Source organism: Centruroides sculpturatus, unplaced genomic scaffold (assembly GCF_000671375.1).
Source record: "Centruroides sculpturatus isolate CEXI.00-Female unplaced genomic scaffold, Cexi_2.0 scaffold134, whole genome shotgun sequence".
NCBI classification, from domain to species: Eukaryota; Metazoa; Arthropoda; class Arachnida; order Scorpiones; family Buthidae; genus Centruroides; species Centruroides sculpturatus.
In genome coordinates, this window is record NW_019384368.1 from 462,460 (window position 1) to 487,997 (window position 25,538).

General features: G+C 22.2%; 1 protein-coding gene across 1 annotated transcript in view; it reads right to left on the minus strand.

Moving 5' to 3' along the window:
• Positions 1–25,538, minus strand: part of LOC111613127 (putative sodium-coupled neutral amino acid transporter 10) — a 50,156-nt gene that overhangs the window by 13,385 nt on the left and 11,233 nt on the right. The window contains exons 6-10 of the mRNA XM_023354450.1: positions 24,637–24,777; positions 23,403–23,524; positions 21,868–21,970; positions 16,747–16,929; positions 940–1,170 (exon numbers count right to left, since the gene is read on the minus strand). Coding sequence (XP_023210218.1) covers positions 940–1,170; positions 16,747–16,929; positions 21,868–21,970; positions 23,403–23,524; positions 24,637–24,777 — 780 coding nt within the window. The remainder of the gene's footprint in view (positions 1–939; positions 1,171–16,746; positions 16,930–21,867; positions 21,971–23,402; positions 23,525–24,636; positions 24,778–25,538) is intronic.

A 25,538-nucleotide genomic window follows, 5' to 3' on the forward strand; every position in this document is an offset into this window, starting at 1 on the left:
AACAGAGAATAAACTGCCCAAATACCCTTAAACAAAGGAAAAGTACGTCCTTTATGAAGGCATAGAGCCTTTACTACATGAAAATGAAAATTAATGAATACACTGTGTACAGTAATTTACCTGATAAGACAGACCTCAGAAAAATACTTTATGAGAGCTTTTATACTTTTATAAAGCTGTCTATAATGAAAATTAATTAACTAAGGATTTTTTGCCCTGCCAGGGTGTGGCCGAGTTATCCGGAGTGCCGGGTTATCGAGAGCCGAGTTTTCGAGGTTCTACTGTAATTAGTGTCAGCCTACCACTCTGAAGACCTGTGTTCAAATTTCGACAGCCAAAACACCCAGAAATTTTGAGGATGGTGTATCCCGGATACATTGGGTTAAATCTCCCACCATTCATCTGTCCCACAACCTATGGTGGGCCTGAAAACAAGACAAGTCTTAGTGTCCTGTGGGTGCTAAATGGGCCTTATTTATATGAAAATTAATATGGAACTAGATCTATACTAAATTTCAAACAACAAATTATATATATATAAGTTCAATATATCTTATAGAAAGTAATTCTATATAGAATTTATTTATTAATATATAAATAGTTAAAATGTTATTGATGAATCACATTCATCAGTATCATTCAGATTACTTTTCAACAGTATACAACAATTATTTATCTATTTTATTTACTTAAATAAAATAGATAAATTAGAAGGTCTTAGAAGGTCTATTGTTTAATTTTATTTAGCAAATGAAACTATATTCAAGTTGGAGATCATTTCATAAAATAGGAATTTCTTTTAACTAGAAATGCTGGGTTCTTTTGTCCTTTCAGAGAAATCAAAGCTAATTATAACATATTAAATTTTAAATAATTTGTAGTCAAATTTAACATATAATAATAAAATATTTTAATTTATTTAATAAACGTAAGTCTTACTTGAGCCATTCGACGCTCATTAGTATTCTTTGTAGTTAAATGTAAAAAAATTAATGCAGGAAGAATCACGCATATCGTTATGCCAATTGTCGAGCCTAATAAACCTAGGACAAATTCAATGTTGGGAACCATAATGGCCGTAGCCATCGTTGCAGTGACGAGCGCACACGTCAGAACACGGAAACGATGATCAGGCATGTAACTACTTTGTAGATCGTAATGGCCCATTCCCTGAAATGTAAGTTATATATATATATATATGTTAAGACATTTTATTATATTATGTTTACTAACATAAATTTTCACCTGTTTAAATATTAGTGAATGAAGACTGCTTCTACAAGGGAATAGACACAAGGGAAAACTAATAACGACTGATAATATAAAACCGACTTTTATAACTTCAGCCGTTAATGATGGCGTCAAACGAATTAAAATATTTCCGCTGATGGGACTATCATGAAAGGCAATATAACCAAAAAATCCAACCTGTAAAGATATAAAATTAATGTTAAATCTCTGGATTAAAATAACATGTATCAAATAAAAATATATGTAAGAACACCAACAGGAATGAATTGTCCATCAAACATTCACTCGAATTCTACAGAATCAATAGTATGAAGATAATTGTTTACATATTTTTGTTTATCAATAAGAAGTCCATGGCAATTTTTGTTTTATAAATCATCATGTATTAAGTAAAGAAAAGCAAATTGTCTTGCAATAATTGATTGTGTAAGTAAGGTCATATTGTACAAAAACTGCATTAAAGATGACAATCAGCCAAATCAAGGTTCTATCAGTTTGATGTGTGATAATTCGTTATATCTGAATGAATACATATAAAATAGCATTGAGAATTCAGCATAAAATTATAACCATAATAATAATGATTATTCAATATATAGTAGAAGTTTGTTAATCTAGCATCCAGTCACATGGAACATCCAGTAATTCAGCATCCACCTCTGAAAAGTAGCCGATAATCTGGAATTGCTCGATAATAATCAAGAATGCCAGTATTCTGCAAATTTGTAGAACCATAGATTGTCTATATTGTATTGTGCCAAACAAATATTGCTTTGTTAGAGCTAGAACATGTTTTAGGAATGGTAATGTGCTTGATTAATGTACTTTCTTTCCTACAGACCAAGGAGAAGCACACCTAACACAGGTTTCTTCTACTAAAATCATAGAGCTTTTGAGAATTATTGTATGCACATGAATCATTGCAAATGTTGATTTTGGGTAATGGTACATCCATTAATGTTTTTGCAGGTTTTTCAATCAATTTTAACACAGTATAATCATGCACTTTATCATTTTCAGACTGATTAAAAGGTATGCATGAACAAATACAGCAGACACACTAGTACAAATGTACAGTACCTGCTCCTGTATCATTACGCCTCATATTATTTTGCAATTAATACTGCTGTATAAACTGTAGAATAATGTGAGATGTAATGATATACTGTTGAATAATTTATTAGATATGATAAGAAAGCAGCTACCTCTTCAATTACCGGTTATATTTTTGTCAATAAATATATAATTAAAGTCTAAGAGTCTAACGTAACTATCAATAAAAATGTATTTAAAGTATTGTGGACAAAATAAATTAATTATATAAATTTTCTACTATAGACTGGTGTGACATATGTATATCCAGAAATTTAATGATTAAATAAATTTTTATTTTAATTAACTATCAGGGTGATCAAAGCAAAGTGATCAGTGGTTTTACTAAAATAAAGAAAAGTATTTGTCTAAAATATTAAAATTTTACAATAATTAAATATAGTCTTCATCCTGCATGATGACTCATTCCCATCACTCTGGCAGCATTTTAACACTGCAATAGAGGCCATGTGACAAACTGTGCTGGATCATTATTCATAATGCATTCGGGACACATTATTCAATGTAATTCCGACCTCATCCCAGTTTCGATATCAAGTACTCTTTACAGCAGCTTTTAGAGGACTTAAGCAGTTGAATCACAATGCTGAAGATTGGGTGAATAAAAAGTGAAATTCTTTCATCCACAAAATAGTCCTGAACCAATTTAGTGGTATGGGGTATGACATTATCATGAGCAATAATGCTGTATGTTGTTTTTATTTTTCCATTCTTCAATGTCGTCTTAACAGTTTTTATATATTTTGGTAGTCACTGTGGTTTTTCAGGCAAGAATTGCCAAAAATAATTTTGCGAAAATCCATGGTCATTAAGAGTATCATCTTCTTTAGCCAAAACCACCCTTAACTTGAGTTTGTCATTGTTTCGTTGGGTGTAGCCAAGCTTTTAATCCATCTCCACCTGGTCTGTACATGGGAATCCATGTTATATCAATTGCAGGTGTACAGTACACTCAAAGAGCTTCCTTGTTTTATGAATTTGAAGCAAATCTGACATGCTGCATTCCAATTCAATTTTTGATCCTCTGTCAATTCTTATGGAACCCAAGTTTTGTGCAATTTGTTGAGACTCTTCAATATAAACTGAACCATTTCATGTGGAATGCCAATTGTTGCCTAAATAGTTCACAGACTTCAATCTCTAGATTCACTCAAAAATTCCTTGATCTCAATGTGATTCTCTTCCTGTTGATAATCACTTCTGTTCTTCCTTGAAGATGAGCCTCTTTGATATCCACTGTATCTTTAATTTGAGCAATCCATCAACAAGTAGTGTTGGCTGAACACACCTGACAATCTAATGCTTTTCTTAGATTTCTGTCAATACCAGCTGCTGACCAGTCAAGCATAGCACTAACTTCACAAAAAACCCTATCATTGATAACATCAATTGAGTATGGAGTTCTACATTGTTCATTTTTATTCATTACTCAAGTATTTTAAATTAACTAATTTGCATATACTATAAGCTATGTAATCAAATGTAAACAAATGTAAAGTGTAAATAAATGTATCAGTATGTGATATTTGATTGTTATAAAAAGCAAAGTAAACTACAACACGGTTTCATCAGAAGAAAATGTTATAATAAGGTTACAGAACTGCTATTGGCATGCCCACTTTGCTCTGACACCTTGATAATTCTGAGACAGTTTTTAACAGATCTTTTAAAATGCACATATTGTAACTTTAATTTTGTATGGATGTAACCTTTTGTTATATTTTAGTTCTTATAAATAAAATTATAATATAAAAATCATATGTCTGGATAGCCAACTTGGCAAAGGAATAAGCATGTTGCTCCAAGAAAATCAGGTTTTAGTATGAGTTTGCTTGTCAGAAATTTTCATACGCAATTTGATCCTTTATCATCTGAGTTGTGCATGTGTGAACTAAGTACATAATTTCAAAGTTCAGTAGATAACGGATTCTCTTAGTAAAAGAAACTAATGTCAAGATAAAATTGTGTTTCAATATAAAATATATATTAGAAATTAAATATAAATGCAATAACAAATAAAGAAAAATAACAATAGTTATCCAAAAATTATAACACCACAAACATTAAACAAATATTTTGTTATAAAAACTTAAATACTAAAGCAAACAAAGTTAAATATTGAATGAAAAAGAAGAAATTTTTTAAACTGGAGATCCTGAATGATGTAATTTTTTATGTTTATTGTAAACAATGTAACTCTAAACAATTTCATCTTGCATATTTTCAACTTGTAAGAGCTCAAAATCATTATAAAAATTGAATGTTTGTGCCATTTTATGAAGAATTTAAATTCAAATAGCACATGCCAATCTGTAATTTGAAATTAATTCACCATTTAGTGACAAATTAAATCATAATTTGGATTCAGGAGTTAAATCTAGAATTAATATATGATGAACACACCAATTTTAACTGAATTTGCGATTTAAATCTTATTCCAGCTTTAGTTTGAGTGGTTAAAATGACTATTAGAGCAAAAGAAAAGTAAAAGGTTAAAAATCATATATTGTTTGAGTTTTCTTTTATTCATATATACAAGTATCTTTCATACAAGGTTTGAAAATTGAGGATATCCCCCATACAACGACTTCTGATTTTGCTCTAATACAGTTTTGGAAATTTTCTGTACAAAATTTCACAATTTTTAAAGGTAAACTTCATCATTTATAAATATCTTTTATTCAAGTAAGCATGCGCATCGTCTCAAATTTGCCCACGGATTTTAGAATATTCAAATTTTCAAATTAGTTTGTGCTTTTCATCAGGTTTAATTTAATGAAAATTGATAAGGAAAGGAAGAAAAAACTTGAACTAACATTCCTATTGACCAAGTGTTGTCATTGTTCTCACACTTTAGCCCTTAAGACCATCACTGTATTTTCTTTTTACAGATTAATCTTCGTGTTTAAATAAACTTCACTAAATCTCCGTATTTAGTGAAGTTTATTTAAACATTTTTAGGTAAGTGTAAGTGTTATTAAACTTTTTTTTTAATGTAGGTATTACAGGCCCATGAATAATTACTTCGTTTGTAAAAATGATGAAAAAAATACAATGTTGTCTTGGTGCTCAAACAATTCAGTATTAGAACACAAATTCTGGAAAATGCCGCTCAGTATCCAACTGAACAAATTTTTGATTAATAACGTATTTTTATTTCATCATCTATAAAAACTTTTTACAATACAAATAAAAAATACGAAAATGCTCCTGATACATCTGACTGAGATGGACAAAAATGCCAAGATGACGCTTCTTCATAAAAAGAAACACCCTAGTTTAACTAAAATTAATATTGACACGTAATATAGTACTTTTTAATTGTGCTTGTTAATTAATTATTGATTGGAAATAAATTATCGATTGTTTTAATAAACATATTTCTCTTAGTAACAAAAAAAAAATAGCATACTTCTGCTAATTTCTGTAACATAACCCTGTGCTTTGCATTTGTCCTTTGTTTCATATAGCACAGATTAGCATAGTATAGCACTTTTTTTGGAACATAACTAGTGTTATACAAAAGATATCTGTATATTATATGTTAATATTATAAAAAAAAAGTATGTAAAACTTAACATTTCATTGATTTCAAATTTGTAAATAACATCACATAACATGTTGAGCATTCTAGTTTAGAATATCAGATATTTGAATTTTGCAGCTAAGCCTGCCTGAGGTTGAATAAATTCTTTGCTGGAAAAGTGTGGATAGTTTGGTTTTGAACATTTAGCTATGTATTAGCTTTGTCCAATATGTTATAATTATATATATGTTTGTCTGTATACACACACAAACAAACACAAAACACATGCAAATGCACATGCACAAATCAAACAAGTGCTGTTGCTATTTTACTGTAATCTTTTTAATATAGGATGTGATAGATTGACTCTTAATGTCCCACAAAATCTCAATAGCAAATTTTTTAGTGTTAAATTATAAATTTGTTTTACAAATAAAATTATGTTTAATATATCTTAGTTATAAGTGTTGATACTTACAGATATATAAACAGCTAAGCACATCTGTACTGCACCATTAATGACAGAATTCATCTTTTTCAAAGAAGGATCATTTAATGGATCAAAAAATTCAAAAAGTTGTCTATAAAACAATAAAATTTTATTATTATAAATTGAAACTTTTGTAACCTTTTATTAATGTATGTGAATTTGTAAAAGTAATATAAAATATACATTTCAACACAAATATATGTTTCAAATACAACATAAGAAGTGTTTGAATGTGCATACAGGGTATTCCACTAAAACAGAATGGAAAATTTTTCACGTGCATATTCTTAAAGGGTCACTGCTTCTGCAAGATGGCAATATGGACCCTGTATGTACGGTACATATACAGTAAGACCCTGCTTAACACTGTCTTGATTAACACTGATTTGATATAATGTGGTATGCTTGAAGCCTTAAAAACGGCTTAAAATTTATGCTAATTTAAATTATCGCAGCATTTCATTGATTCATATATAATATGATTATTCCCAAACACAAACCAATTGGCAGAAGGTGACAATTCGTCACAGCACTTACTTTGTTTAAATCTATGTTTTTGTGGTGCAATTTTGGAAAAAATATATCATCATAGATGCAATAAGAAATATTGATTTCACTTGGCAAGAATTAACTGATAAATGCATGAATGAAGTGTGGAAGAATGTATGGCCAGAGGTAGCCAAGAATTCTCAACAAGAAGAGCCTACCGTTTACCAAATTGTCAACCTAATTGATACAACAGGACTAGGAGATGTAGATGAGCAGGATATTGAGGAGTTACTGCAGGTTTCTGGTGAGAGCCTTACCAATAATGACCTTCAAGAACTAGCAGAACAAGGAATTCATGTAGAACTGGAAAATAGAGATTCTGAAAACAAAGAACCCAAAGAACTTGCTACAGATTTCCTTAGTAAAAGTTTGGTAATGATACCCAAAATCATTGATCAAACTGTAGCAAATGATCCAAATTTTGAAAGGAGTGCAAAAGCAAAATGAGGCATTTTGAATGCAATCTTCTACTACCAATATTTGCTTAAGGAAAGAAAAAAAGCAACAGATGAAACTACAAGACTTTATTGCAAAAAACAAGAATTTCAGAAGAGCCAAAACCTTCATCACAAATAATGAACTTTACACTACACTTATGTGTGCATATGTTTATGTTATTTAGCATATATTATTATGCAAATTAATATAAAATAACTTAAAGTAAAATCTGTTTATTTTTGGTCCCCTTTTCCTATTTACTCTATGTTAAAATGACTTCGTTTAATGCTGTTTCATTTAGTGTTTTGTCATCTAGGAATGCATCCCCCGTGTTAAGCAGGGTCTTACTATATTTGTTTGTAGTTCTTTCAGACTTCCTTTTCTCTTTATGTAACCTTTCTAATCTGAATTTTTCACTAATATAAACAAGCTATTACAATAATTAGTTCAAATCAACAAAAACACAAAACATCTTCAAATATGTTTTTATATAATGTGGAAAATTTTTATTATTATATTTAAAACATTTTACTTACGTTTGGCAGGATAGAGCCATTGAAAATATAGGCAAAGAAGGCAATAATCCAGCAGGTTGCCACCAGTTGACTTGATTCCACCAACTGCCTGCTAACAATTTTGGTAAAGCTTCTCCTACAATCTAACATAAAAATTTAGAGTTATATTATGTAGATTATTTGAAATAAATTTTAATTGCATTAAAATATTACATCATATATACTTATACCAATTAATGCCAATCTGCTAAATTATTGGGCTAACATTAAGCTCTATAGTCCAATATTTAAAAGATCACTTGGCATTAATTAATTAACTAAAAATCAAGTAAGGTCTAATTAGCTTTGGAGAAATTATATTCATCTCTAAATTTTAATCAGATATGGCAATAGTTTTTTGGAAATACAACTACACATAAAAATAAATATAAATTAATAAATTAAGACAATAACAATAAAATAAACGTAAATTTATTTCTGTATTATAAAAACTTTATGTCTTGCAATATTTATTCCAATATCTTACTTTACATTGAATTTTTTTATTGTTACACTAAGACAGCCACCTGTAGTAAGTATTTGGCACATTGCCCAGTAAAACGACTTTAATAATAACTGGTTAATCAAACTGACAATAACCTGTTTCATTTGAAGTAGATCACATCATTGGTTTGGTTATCAAGTTGCATTAAAGCTTCTTTACCAGACAATGTGCCCAATTATGGCATAACTGACATAAACCCGTGTCTGAAAGTTTTTATCTGTAAACTGAGAAGTTGCTTAGAACCCTGCTATTGAGTGGTCTAGTATCACTGAGAATTACTAATAAATAATTTTTAGTACATATATATTTTCTATATTCTATAAAAAAAATATAGGAAAAATCAACAGTTTATCTGCTTGAATTAATAGCTGTATGTTTAAATAATTTCAAAATCTAAAACATTTAGTCACATATTGTTTCAACGATTTTGAAATATTTCATAAAATATTTTGATTATTATTGAAACAAAATACTTATTTTTTAGTAAACTATTTTCATAATTACAGAGATCATTCTCTATTACAAACAATAAGGCCCTATCAAACCTAAAATCAGTACTTTTGTTACACAATACAGGATGATGAAGTTGCTAAATTAAATATCACATAATACTATTATTTATATAAATAATATTTATATTTTTATACATTAATATTTATATAAATGTAATACTATTATTTATATAAATAATATTTATATTTTTATACATTAATATTTATATAAATGTAATACTATTATTTATATAAATAATATTTATATTTTTATACATTAATATTTATATAAATGTAATACTATTATTTATATAAATAATATTTATATTTTTATACATTAATATTTATATAAATGTAATACTATTATTTATATAAATAATATTTATATTTTTATACATTAATATTTATATAAATGTAATACTATTATTTATATAAATAATATTTATATTTTTATACATTAATATTTATATAAATGTAATACTATTATTTATATAAATAATATTTATATTTTTATACATTAATATTTATATAAATGTAATACTATTATTTATATAAATAATATTTATATTTTTATACATTAATATTTATATAAATGTAATACTATTATTTATATAAATAATATTTATATTTTTATACATTAATATTTATATAAATGTAATACTATTATTTATATAAATAATATTTATATTTTTATACATTAATATTTATATAAATGTAATACTATTATTTATATAAATAATATTTATATTTTTATACATTAATATTTATATAAATGTAATACTATTATTTATATAAATAATATTTATATTTTTATACATTAATATTTATATAAATGTAATACTATTATTTATATAAATAATATTTATATTTTTATACATTAATATTTATATAAATGTAATACTATTATTTATATAAATAATATTTATATTTTTATACATTAATATTTATATAAATGTAATACTATTATTTATATAAATAATATTTATATTTTTATACATTAATATTTATATAAATGTAATACTATTATTTATATAAATAATATTTATATTTTTATACATTAATATTTATATAAATGTAATACTATTATTTATATAAATAATATTTATATTTTTATACATTAATATTTATATAAATGTAATACTATTATTTATATAAATAATATTTATATTTTTATACATTAATATTTATATAAATGTAATACTATTATTTATATAAATAATATTTATATTTTTATACATTAATATTTATATAAATGTAATACTATTATTTATATAAATAATATTTATATTTTTATACATTAATATTTATATAAATGTAATACTATTATTTATATAAATAATATTTATATTTTTATACATTAATATTTATATAAATGTAATACTATTATTTATATAAATAATATTTATATTTTTATACATTAATATTTATATAAATGTAATACTATTATTTATATAAATAATATTTATATTTTTATACATTAATATTTATATAAATGTAATACTATTATTTATATAAATAATATTTATATTTTTATACATTAATATTTATATAAATGTAATACTATTATTTATATAAATAATATTTATATTTTTATACATTAATATTTATATAAATGTAATACTATTATTTATATAAATAATATTTATATTTTTATACATTAATATTTATATAAATGTAATACTATTATTTATATAAATAATATTTATATTTTTATACATTAATATTTATATAAATGTAATACTATTATTTATATAAATAATATTTATATTTTTATACATTAATATTTATATAAATGTAATACTATTATTTATATAAATAATATTTATATTTTTATACATTAATATTTATATAAATGTAATACTATTATTTATATAAATAATATTTATATTTTTATACATTAATATTTATATAAATGTAATACTATTATTTATATAAATAATATTTATATTTTTATACATTAATATTTATATAAATGTAATACTATTATTTATATAAATAATATTTATATTTTTATACATTAATATTTATATAAATGTAATACTATTATTTATATAAATAATATTTATATTTTTATACATTAATATTTATATAAATGTAATACTATTATTTATATAAATAATATTTATATTTTTATACATTAATATTTATATAAATGTAATACTATTATTTATATAAATAATATTTATATTTTTATACATTAATATTTATATAAATGTAATACTATTATTTATATAAATAATATTTATATTTTTATACATTAATATTTATATAAATGTAATACTATTATTTATATAAATAATATTTATATTTTTATACATTAATATTTATATAAATGTAATACTATTATTTATATAAATAATATTTATATTTTTATACATTAATATTTATATAAATGTAATACTATTATTTATATAAATAATATTTATATTTTTATACATTAATATTTATATAAATGTAATACTATTATTTATATAAATAATATTTATATTTTTATACATTAATATTTATATAAATGTAATACTATTATTTATATAAATAATATTTATATTTTTATACATTAATATTTATATAAATGTAATACTATTATTTATATAAATAATATTTATATTTTTATACATTAATATTTATATAAATGTAATACTATTATTTATATAAATAATATTTATATTTTTATACATTAATATTTATATAAATGTAATACTATTATTTATATAAATAATATTTATATTTTTATACATTAATATTTATATAAATGTAATACTATTATTTATATAAATAATATTTATATTTTTATACATTAATATTTATATAAATGTAATACTATTATTTATATAAATAATATTTATATTTTTATACATTAATATTTATATAAATGTAATACTATTATTTATATAAATAATATTTATATTTTTATACATTAATATTTATATAAATGTAATACTATTATTTATATAAATAATATTTATATTTTTATACATTAATATTTATATAAATGTAATACTATTATTTATATAAATAATATTTATATTTTTATACATTAATATTTATATAAATGTAATACTATTATTTATATAAATAATATTTATATTTTTATACATTAATATTTATATAAATGTAATACTATTATTTATATAAATAATATTTATATTTTTATACATTAATATTTATATAAATGTAATACTATTATTTATATAAATAATATTTATATTTTTATACATTAATATTTATATAAATGTAATACTATTATTTATATAAATAATATTTATATTTTTATACATTAATATTTATATAAATGTAATACTATTATTTATATAAATAATATTTATATTTTTATACATTAATATTTATATAAATGTAATACTATTATTTATATAAATAATATTTATATTTTTATACATTAATATTTATATAAATGTAATACTATTATTTATATAAATAATATTTATATTTTTATACATTAATATTTATATAAATGTAATACTATTATTTATATAAATAATATTTATATTTTTATACATTAATATTTATATAAATGTAATACTATTATTTATATAAATAATATTTATATTTTTATACATTAATATTTATATAAATGTAATACTATTATTTATATAAATAATATTTATATTTTTATACATTAATATTTATATAAATGTAATACTATTATTTATATAAATAATATTTATATTTTTATACATTAATATTTATATAAATGTAATACTATTATTTATATAAATAATATTTATATTTTTATACATTAATATTTATATAAATGTAATACTATTATTTATATAAATAATATTTATATTTTTATACATTAATATTTATATAAATGTAATACTATTATTTATATAAATAATATTTATATTTTTATACATTAATATTTATATAAATGTAATACTATTATTTATATAAATAATATTTATATTTTTATACATTAATATTTATATAAATGTAATACTATTATTTATATAAATAATATTTATATTTTTATACATTAATATTTATATAAATGTAATACTATTATTTATATAAATAATATTTATATTTTTATACATTAATATTTATATAAATGTAATACTATTATTTATATAAATAATATTTATATTTTTATACATTAATATTTATATAAATGTAATACTATTATTTATATAAATAATATTTATATTTTTATACATTAATATTTATATAAATGTAATACTATTATTTATATAAATAATATTTATATTTTTATACATTAATATTTATATAAATGTAATACTATTATTTATATAAATAATATTTATATTTTTATACATTAATATTTATATAAATGTAATACTATTATTTATATAAATAATATTTATATTTTTATACATTAATATTTATATAAATGTAATACTATTATTTATATAAATAATATTTATATTTTTATACATTAATATTTATATAAATGTAATACTATTATTTATATAAATAATATTTATATTTTTATACATTAATATTTATATAAATGTAATACTATTATTTATATAAATAATATTTATATTTTTATACATTAATATTTATATAAATGTAATACTATTATTTATATAAATAATATTTATATTTTTATACATTAATATTTATATAAATGTAATACTATTATTTATATAAATAATATTTATATTTTTATACATTAATATTTATATAAATGTAATACTATTATTTATATAAATAATATTTATATTTTTATACATTAATATTTATATAAATGTAATACTATTATTTATATAAATAATATTTATATTTTTATACATTAATATTTATATAAATGTAATACTATTATTTATATAAATAATATTTATATTTTTATACATTAATATTTATATAAATGTAATACTATTATTTATATAAATAATATTTATATTTTTATACATTAATATTTATATAAATGTAATACTATTATTTATATAAATAATATTTATATTTTTATACATTAATATTTATATAAATGTAATACTATTATTTATATAAATAATATTTATATTTTTATACATTAATATTTATATAAATGTAATACTATTATTTATATAAATAATATTTATATTTTTATACATTAATATTTATATAAATGTAATACTATTATTTATATAAATAATATTTATATTTTTATACATTAATATTTATATAAATGTAATACTATTATTTATATAAATAATATTTATATTTTTATACATTAATATTTATATAAATGTAATACTATTATTTATATAAATAATATTTATATTTTTATACATTAATATTTATATAAATGTAATACTATTATTTATATAAATAATATTTATATTTTTATACATTAATATTTATATAAATGTAATACTATTATTTATATAAATAATATTTATATTTTTATACATTAATATTTATATAAATGTAATACTATTATTTATATAAATAATATTTATATTTTTATACATTAATATTTATATAAATGTAATACTATTATTTATATAAATAATATTTATATTTTTATACATTAATATTTATATAAATGTAATACTATTATTTATATAAATAATATTTATATTTTTATACATTAATATTTATATAAATGTAATACTATTATTTATATAAATAATATTTATATTTTTATACATTAATATTTATATAAATGTAATACTATTATTTATATAAATAATATTTATATTTTTATACATTAATATTTATATAAATGTAATACTATTATTTATATAAATAATATTTATATTTTTATACATTAATATTTATATAAATGTAATACTATTATTTATATAAATAATATTTATATTTTTATACATTAATATTTATATAAATGTAATACTATTATTTATATAAATAATATTTATATTTTTATACATTAATATTTATATAAATGTAATACTATTATTTATATAAATAATATTTATATTTTTATACATTAATATTTATATAAATGTAATACTATTATTTATATAAATAATATTTATATTTTTATACATTAATATTTATATAAATGTAATACTATTATTTATATAAATAATATTTATATTTTTATACATTAATATTTATATAAATGTAATACTATTATTTATATAAATAATATTTATATTTTTATACATTAATATTTATATAAATGTAATACTATTATTTATATAAATAATATTTATATTTTTATACATTAATATTTATATAAATGTAATACTATTATTTATATAAATAATATTTATATTTTTATACATTAATATTTATATAAATGTAATACTATTATTTATATAAATAATATTTATATTTTTATACATTAATATTTATATAAATGTAATACTATTATTTATATAAATAATATTTATATTTTTATACATTAATATTTATATAAATGTAATACTATTATTTATATAAATAATATTTATATTTTTATACATTAATATTTATATAAATGTAATACTATTATTTATATAAATAATATTTATATTTTTATACATTAATATTTATATAAATGTAATACTATTATTTATATAAATAATATTTATATTTTTATACATTAATATTTATATAAATGTAATACTATTATTTATATAAATAATATTTATATTTTTATACATTAATATTTATATAAATGTAATACTATTATTTATATAAATAATATTTATATTTTTATACATTAATATTTATATAAATGTAATACTATTATTTATATAAATAATATTTATATTTTTATACATTAATATTTATATAAATGTAATACTATTATTTATATAAATAATATTTATATTTTTATACATTAATATTTATATAAATGTAATACTATTATTTATATAAATAATATTTATATTTTTATACATTAATATTTATATAAATGTAATACTATTATTTATATAAATAATATTTATATTTTTATACATTAATATTTATATAAATGTAATACTATTATTTATATAAATAATATTTATATTTTTATACATTAATATTTATATAAATGTAATACTATTATTTATATAAATAATATTTATATTTTTATACATTAATATTTATATAAATGTAATACTATTATTTATATAAATAATATTTATATTTTTATACATTAATATTTATATAAATGTAATACTATTATTTATATAAATAATATTTATATTTTTATACATTAATATTTATATAAATGTAATACTATTATTTATATAAATAATATTTATATTTTTATACATTAATATTTATATAAATGTAATACTATTATTTATATAAATAATATTTATATTTTTATACATTAATATTTATATAAATGTAATACTATTATTTATATAACACTTTATATTTAAATGATACTTACAATTAGAATCAAAAACATATAAAAACCTATAGACATGGCACTGAAACTAGTTAAACTATCCACTTTTCTTAGAAGTCCAAGAGGAAAAGCAACAAATAAACCTAAAAATATTAATATTTCTGCTCTTAGCTGTGAAGTATTCTGCAAAAGAAATTAAATAACTTTTGTAATAAAAATGTTAAACAGATTAAGGTAACATAATATATTGATACATTCTAATTGCAGTTTTTTAGTGAAATAATAAACAATAAAGTTAATTACAGAAGCCATGAACATTCTATTTTAATGGAAACTTTTCATCCAGTGGAAAACATTTTCAAACCTCTAAGCATATATTATATGATTATTCCCAAACACAAACCAATTGGCAGAAGGTGGCAATTCGTCACAGCACTTACTTTGTTTAAATCTATGTTTTTGTGGTGCAATTTTGGAAAAAATATATCATCATAGATGCAATAAGAAATATTGATTTCACTTGGCAAGAATNACATTTTATTATATTATGTTTACTAACATAAATTTTCACCTGTTTAAATATTAGTGAATGAAGACTGCTTCTACAAGGGAATAGACACAAGGGAAAACTAATAACGACTGATAATATAAAACCGACTTTTATAACTTCAGCCGTTAATGATGGCGTCAAACGAATTAAAATATTTCCGCTGATGGGACTATCATGAAAGGCAATATAACCAAAAAATCCAACCTGTAAAGATATAAAATTAATGTTAAATCTCTGGATTAAAATAACATGTATCAAATAAAAATATATGTAAGAACACCAACAGGAATGAATTGTCCATCAAACATTCACTCGAATTCTACAGAATCAATAGTATGAAGATAATTGTTTACATATTTTTGTTTATCAATAAGAAGTCCATGGCAATTTATGTTTTATAAATCATCATGTATTAAGTAAAGAAAAGCAAATTGTCTTGCAATAATTGATTGTGTAAGGTCATATTGTACAAAAACTGCATTAAAGATGACAATCAGCCAAATCAAGGTTCTATCAGTTTGATGTGTGATAATTCGTTACATCTGAATGAATACATATAAAAATAGCATTGAGAATTCAGCATAAAATTATAACCATAATAATAATGATTATTCAATATATAGTAGAAGTTTGTTAATCTAGCATCCAGTCACATGGAACATCCAGTAATTCAGCATCCACCTCTGAAAAGTAGCCGATAATCTGGAATTGCTCGATAATAATCAAGAATGCCAGTATTCTGCAAATTTGTAGAACCATAGATTGTCTATATTGTATTGTGCCAAACAAATATTGCTTTGTTAGAGCTAGAACATGTTTTAGGAATGGGTAATGTGCTTGATTAATGTACTTTCTTTCCTACAGACCAAGGAGAAGCACACCTAACACAGGTTTCTTCTACTAAAATCATAGAGCTTTTGAGAATTATTGTATGCACATGAATCATTGCAAATGTTGATTTTGGGTAATGGTACATCCATTAATGTTTTTGCAGGTTTTTCAATCAATTTTAACACAGTATAATCATGCACTTTATCATTTTCAGACTGATTAAAAGGTATGCATGAACAAATACAGCAGACACACTGGTACAAATGTACAGTACCTGCTGCTGTATCATTACGCCTCATATTATTTTGCAATTAATACTGCTGTATAAACTGTAGAATAATGTGAGATGTAATGATATACTGTTGAATAATTTATTAGATATGATAAGAAAGCAGCTACCTCTTCAATTACCGGTTATATTTTTGTCAATAAATATATAATTAAAGTCTAAGAGTCTAACGTAACTATCAATAAAAATGTATTTAAAGTATTGTGGACAAAATAAATTAATTATATAAATTTTCTACTATAGACTGGTGTGACATATGTATATCCAGAAATTTAATGATTAAATAAATTTTTATTTTAATTAACTATCAGGGTGATCAAAGCAAAGTGATCAGTGGTTTTACTAAAATAAAGAAAAGTATTTGTCTAAAATATTAAAATTTTACAATAATTAAATATAGTCTTTATCCTGCATGATGACTCATTCCCATCACTCTGGCAGCATTTTAACACTGCAATAGAGGCCATGTGACAAACTGTGCTGGATCATTATTCATAATGCATTCGGGACACATTATTCAATGTAATTCCGACCTCATCCCAGTTTCGATATCAAGTACTCTTTACAGCAGCTTTTAGAGGACTTAAGCAGTTGAATCACAATGCTGAAGATTGGGTGAATAAAAAGTGAAATTCTTTCATCCACAAAATAGTCCTGAACCAATTTAGTGGTATGGGGTATGACATTATCATGAGCAATAATGCTGTATGTTGTTTTTATTTTTCCATTCTTCAATGTCGTCTTAACAGTTTTTATATATTTTGGTAGTCACTGTGGTTTTTCAGGCAAGAATTGCCAAAAATAATTTTGCGAAAATCCATGGTCATTAAGAGTATCATCTTCTTTAGCCAAAACCACCCTTAACTTGAGTTTGTCATTGTTTCGTTGGGTGTAGCCAAGCTTTTAATCCATCTCCACCTGGTCTGTACATGGGAATCCATGTTATATCAATTGCAGGTGTACAGTACACTCAAAGAGCTTCCTTGTTTTATGAATTTGAAGCAAATCTGACATGCTGCATTCCAATTCAATTTTTGATCCTCTGTCAATTCTTATGGAACCCAAGTTTTGTGCAATTTGTTGAGACTCTTCAATATAAACTGAACCATTTCATGTGGAATGCCAATTGTTGCCTAAATAGTTCACAGACTTCAATCTCTAGATTCACTCAAAAATTCCTTGATCTCAATGTGATTCTCTTCCTGTTGATAATCACTTCTGTTCTTCCTTGAAGATGAGCCTCTTTGATATCCACTGTATCTTTAATTTGAGCAATCCATCAACAAGTAGTGTTGGCTGAACACACCTGACAATCTAATGCTTTTCTTAGATTTCTGTCAATACCAGCTGCTGACCAGTCAAGCATAGCACTAACTTCACAAAAAACCCTATCATTGATAACATCAATTGAGTATGGAGTTCTACATTGTTCATTTTTATTCATTACTCAAGTATTTTAAATTAACTAATTTGCATATACTATAAGCTATGTAATCAAATGTAAACAAATGTAAAGTGTAAATAAATGTATCAGTATGTGATATTTGATTGTTATAAAAAGCAAAGTAAACTACAACACGGTTTCATCAGAAGAAAATGTTATAATAAGGTTACAGAACTGCTATTGGCATGCCCACTTTGCTCTGACACCTTGATAATTCTGAGACAGTTTTTAACAGATCTTTTAAAATGTACATATTGTAACTTTAAGTTTGTATGGATGTAACCTTTTGTTATATTTTAGTTCTTATAAATAAAATTATAATATAAAAATCATATGTCTGGATAGCCAACTTGGCAAAGGAATAAGCATGTTGCTCCAAGAAAATCAGGTTTTAGTATGAGTTTGCTTGTCAGAAATTTTCATACGCAATTTGATCCTTTATCATCTGAGTTGTGCATGTGTGAACTAAGTACATAATTTCAAAGTTCAGTAGATAACGGATTCTCTTAGTAAAAGAAACTAATGTCAAGATAAAATTGTGTTTCAATATAAAATATATATTAGAAATTAAATATAAATGCAATAACAAATAAAGAAAAATAACAATAGTTATCCAAAAATTATAACACCACAAACATTAAACAAATATTTTGTTATAAAAACTTAAATACTAAAGCAAACAAAGTTAAATATTGAATGAAAAAGAAGAAATTTTTTAAACTGGAGATCCTGAATGATGTAATTTTTTATGTTTATTGTAAACAATGTAACTCTAAACAATTTCATCTTGCATATTTTCAACTTCTAAGAGCTCAAAATCATTATAAAAATTGAATGTTTGTGCCATTTTATGAAGAATTTAAATTCAAATAGCACATGCCAATCTGTAATTTGAAATTAATTCACCATTTAGTGACAAATTAAATCATAATTTGGATTCAGGAGTTAAATCTAGAATTAATATATGATGAACACACCAATTTTAACTGAATTTGCGATTTAAATCTTATTCCAGCTTTAGTTTGAGTGGTTAATATGACTATTAGAGCAAAAGAAAAGTAAAAGGTTAAAAATCATATATTGTTTGAGTTTTCTTTTATTCATATATACAAGTATCTTTCATACAAGGTTTGAAAATTGAGGATATCCCCCATACAACGACTTCTGATTTTGCTCTAATACAGTTTTGGAAATTTTCTGTACAAAATTTCACAATTTTTAAAGGTAAACTTCATCATTTATAAATATCTTTTATTCAAGTAAGCATGCGCATCGTCTCAAATTTGCCCACGGATTTTAGAATATTCAAATTTTCAAATTAGTTTGTGCTTTTCATCAGGTTTAATTTAATGAAAATTGATAAGGAAAGGAAGAAAAAACTTGAACTAACATTCCTATTGACCAAGTGTTGTCATTGTTCTCACACTTTAGCCCTTAAGACCATCACTGTATTTTCTTTTTACAGATTAATCTTCGTGTTTAAATAAACTTCACTAAATCTCCGTATTTAGTGAAGTTTATTTAAACATTTTTAGGTAAGTGTAAGTGTTATTAAACTTTTTTTTTAATGTAGGTATTACAGGCCCATGAATAATTACTTCGTTTGTAAAAATGATGAAAAAAATACAATGTTGTCTTGGTGCTCAAACAATTCAGTATTAGAACACAAATTCTGGAAAATGCCGCTCAGTATCCAACTGAACAAATTTTTGATTAATAACGTATTTTTATTTCATCATCTATAAAAACTTTTTACAATACAAATAAAAAATACGAAAATGCTCCTGATACATCTGACTGAGATGGACAAAAATGCCAAGATGACGCTTCTTCATAAAAAGAAACACCCTAGTTTAACTAAAATTAATATTGACACGTAATATAGTACTTTTTAATTGTGCTTGTTAATTAATTATTGATTGGAAATAAATTATCGATTGTTTTAATAAACATATTTCTCTTAGTAACAAAAAAAAAATAGCATACTTCTGCTAATTTCTGTAACATAACCCTGTGCTTTGCATTTGTCCTTTGTTTCATATAGCACAGATTAGCATAGTATAGCACTTTTTTTGGAACATAACTAGTGTTATACAAAAGATATCTGTATATTATATGTTAATATTATAAAAAAAAAGTATGTAAAACTTAACATTTCATTGATTTCAAATTTGTAAATAACATCACATAACATGTTGAGCATTCTAGTTTAGAATATCAGATATTTGAATTTTGCAGCTAAGCCTGCCTGAGGTTGAATAAATTCTTTGCTGGAAAAGTGTGGATAGTTTGGTTTTGAACATTTAGCTATGTATTAGCTTTGTCCAATATGTTATAATTATATATATGTTTGTCTGTATACACACACAAACAAACACAAAACACATGCAAATGCACATGCACAAATCAAACAAGTGCTGTTGCTATTTTACTGTAATCTTTTTAATATAGGATGTGATAGATTGACTCTTAATGTCCCACAAAATCTCAATAGCAAATTTTTTAGTGTTAAATTATAAATTTGTTTTACAAATAAAATTATGTTTAATATATCTTAGTTATAAGTGTTGATACTTACAGATATATAAACAGCTAAGCACATCTGTACTGCACCATTAATGACAGAATTCATCTTTTTCAAAGAAGGATCATTTAATGGATCAAAAAATTCAAAAAGTTGTCTATAAAACAATAAAATTTTATTATTATAAATTGAAACTTTTGTAACCTTTTATTAATGTATGTGAATTTGTAAAAGTAATATAAAATATACATTTCAACACAAATATATGTTTCAAATACAACATAAGAAGTGTTTGAATGTGCATACAGGGTATTCCACTAAAACAGAATGGAAAATTTTTCACGTGCATATTCTTAAAGGGTCACTGCTTCTGCAAGATGGCAATATGGACCCTGTATGTACGGTACATATACAGTAAGACCCTGCTTAACACTGTCTTGATTAACACTGATTTGATATAATGTGGTATGCTTGAAGCCTTAAAAACGGCTTAAAATTTATGCTAATTTAAATTATCGCAGCATTTCATTGATTCATATATAATATGATTATTCCCAAACACAAACCAATTGGCAGAAGGTGACAATTCGTCACAGCACTTACTTTGTTTAAATCTATGTTTTTGTGGTGCAATTTTGGAAAAAATATATCATCATAGATGCAATAAGAAATATTGATTTCACTTGGCAAGAATTAACTGATAAATGCATGAATGAAGTGTGGAAGAATGTATGGCCAGAGGTAGCCAAGAATTCTCAACAAGAAGAGCCTACCGTTTACCAAATTGTCAACCTAATTGATACAACAGGACTAGGAGATGTAGATGAGCAGGATATTGAGGAGTTACTGCAGGTTTCTGGTGAGAGCCTTACCAATAATGACCTTCAAGAACTAGCAGAACAAGGAATTCATGTAGAACTGGAAAATAGAGATTCTGAAAACAAAGAACCCAAAGAACTTGCTACAGATTTCCTTAGTAAAAGTTTGGTAATGATACCCAAAATCATTGATCAAACTGTAGCAAATGATCCAAATTTTGAAAGGAGTGCAAAAGCAAAATGAGGCATTTTGAATGCAATCTTCTACTACCAATATTTGCTTAAGGAAAGAAAAAAAGCAACAGATGAAACTACAAGACTTTATTGCAAAAAACAAGAATTTCAGAAGAGCCAAAACCTTCATCACAAATAATGAACTTTACACTACACTTATGTGTGCATATGTTTATGTTATTTAGCATATATTATTATGCAAATTAATATAAAATAACTTAAAGTAAAATCTGTTTATTTTTGGTCCCCTTTTCCTATTTACTCTATGTTAAAATGACTTCGTTTAATGCTGTTTCATTTAGTGTTTTGTCATCTAGGAATGCATCCCCCGTGTTAAGCAGGGTCTTACTATATTTGTTTGTAGTTCTTTCAGACTTCCTTTTCTCTTTATGTAACCTTTCTAATCTGAATTTTTCACTAATATAAACAAGCTATTACAATAATTAGTTCAAATCAACAAAAACACAAAACATCTTCAAATATGTTTTTATATAATGTGGAAAATTTTTATTATTATATTTAAAACATTTTACTTACGTTTGGCAGGATAGAGCCATTGAAAATATAGGCAAAGAAGGCAATAATCCAGCAGGTTGCCACCAGTTGACTTGATTCCACCAACTGCCTGCTAACAATTTTGGTAAAGCTTCTCCTACAATCTAACATAAAAATTTAGAGTTATATTATGTAGATTATTTGAAATAAATTTTAATTGCATTAAAATATTACATCATATATACTTATACCAATTAATGCCAATCTGCTAAATTATTGGGCTAACATTAAGCTCTATAGTCCAATATTTAAAAGATCACTTGGCATTAATTAATTAACTAAAAATCAAGTAAGGTCTAATTAGCATTGGAGAAATTATATTCATCTCTAAATTTTAATCAGATATGGCAATAGTTTTTTGGAAATACAACTACACATAAAAATAAATATAAATTAATAAATTAAGACAATAACAATAAAATAAACGTAAATTTATTTCTGTATTATAAAAACTTTATGTCTTGCAATATTTATTCCAATATCTTACTTTACATTGAATTTTTTTATTGTTACACTAAGACAGCCACCTGTAGTAAGTATTTGGCACATTGCCCAGTAAAACGACTTTAATAATAACTGGTTAATCAAACTGACAATAACCTGTTTCATTTGAAGTAGATCACATCATTGGTTTGGTTATCAAGTTGCATTAAAGCTTCTTTACCAGACAATGTGCCCAATTATGGCATAACTGACATAAACCCGTGTCTGAAAGTTTTTATCTGTAAACTGAGAAGTTGCTTAGAACCCTGCTATTGAGTGGTCTAGTATCACTGAGAATTACTAATAAATAATTTTTAGTACATATATATTTTCTATATTCTATAAAAAAAATATAGGAAAAATCAACAGTTTATCTGCTTGAATTAATAGCTGTATGTTTAAATAATTTCAAAATCTAAAACATTTAGTCACATATTGTTTCAACGATTTTGAAATATTTCATAAAATATTTTGATTATTATTGAAACAAAATACTTATTTTTTAGTAAACTATTTTCATAATTACAGAGATCATTCTCTATTACAAACAATAAGGCCCTATCAAACCTAAAATCAGTACTTTTGTTACACAATACAGGATGATGAAGTTGCTAAATTAAATATCACATAATACTATTATTTATATAAATAATATTTATATTTTTATACATTAATATTTATATAAATGTAATACTATTATTTATATAACACTTTATATTTAAATGATACTTACAATTAGAATCAAAAACATATAAAAACCTATAGACATGGCACTGAAACTAGTTAAACTATCCACTTTTCTTAGAAGTCCAAGAGGAAAAGCAACAAATAAACCTAAAAATATTAATATTTCTGCTCTTAGCTGTGAAGTATTCTGCAAAAGAAATTAAATAACTTTTGTAATAAAAATGTTAAACAGATTAAGGTAACATAATATATTGATACATTCTAATTGCAGTTTTTTAGTGAAATAATAAACAATAAAGTTAATTACAGAAGCCATGAACATTCTATTTTAATGGAAACTTTTCATCCAGTGGAAAACATTTTCAAACCTCTAAGCTAGATCGAGAGATTTTAAAATATTTCTATTAACATGTTAATTGCCACAAGGTATCACTTGTGTGACTCACTAAAAAGGTTTGTGCCTCAATGACTGATTACCAGTAGTACCTCACAGAGCATTTTTGCAAATGTAGTTTAATTAAAAATTAATGCAAAATAAACTGATACCAATCTACAAGTGAAGCACAGTACATGAGACTCGCAGCCTGTACATGTAAATTCATTTGTCTAAGCCTTGAGGCATATATCTCATACTTCAATTTTTATTTGAATTTGTTATTGTTATGCTATTAGATACTGCAAGTAATCTAATAGCATAACAGTAAAACTCTCTTTTCATACTTTATTTTAGGTCCAGGTGATGAACCCAGAATAGTGAGTAATACTTTCCTTGCTATATTATTGATCATATTTGAGATATAAAATTTGAGCTGTTACTCCACCCTCCATATTTCTTCAATTTATCCAATATAACACTAAGTGATTTATGTATGTGTAAATAATCATATTTGTGTGTGCATGTGCATATATAACTATGCAAGTGCACATGTTTAATTACATTCAAGATAA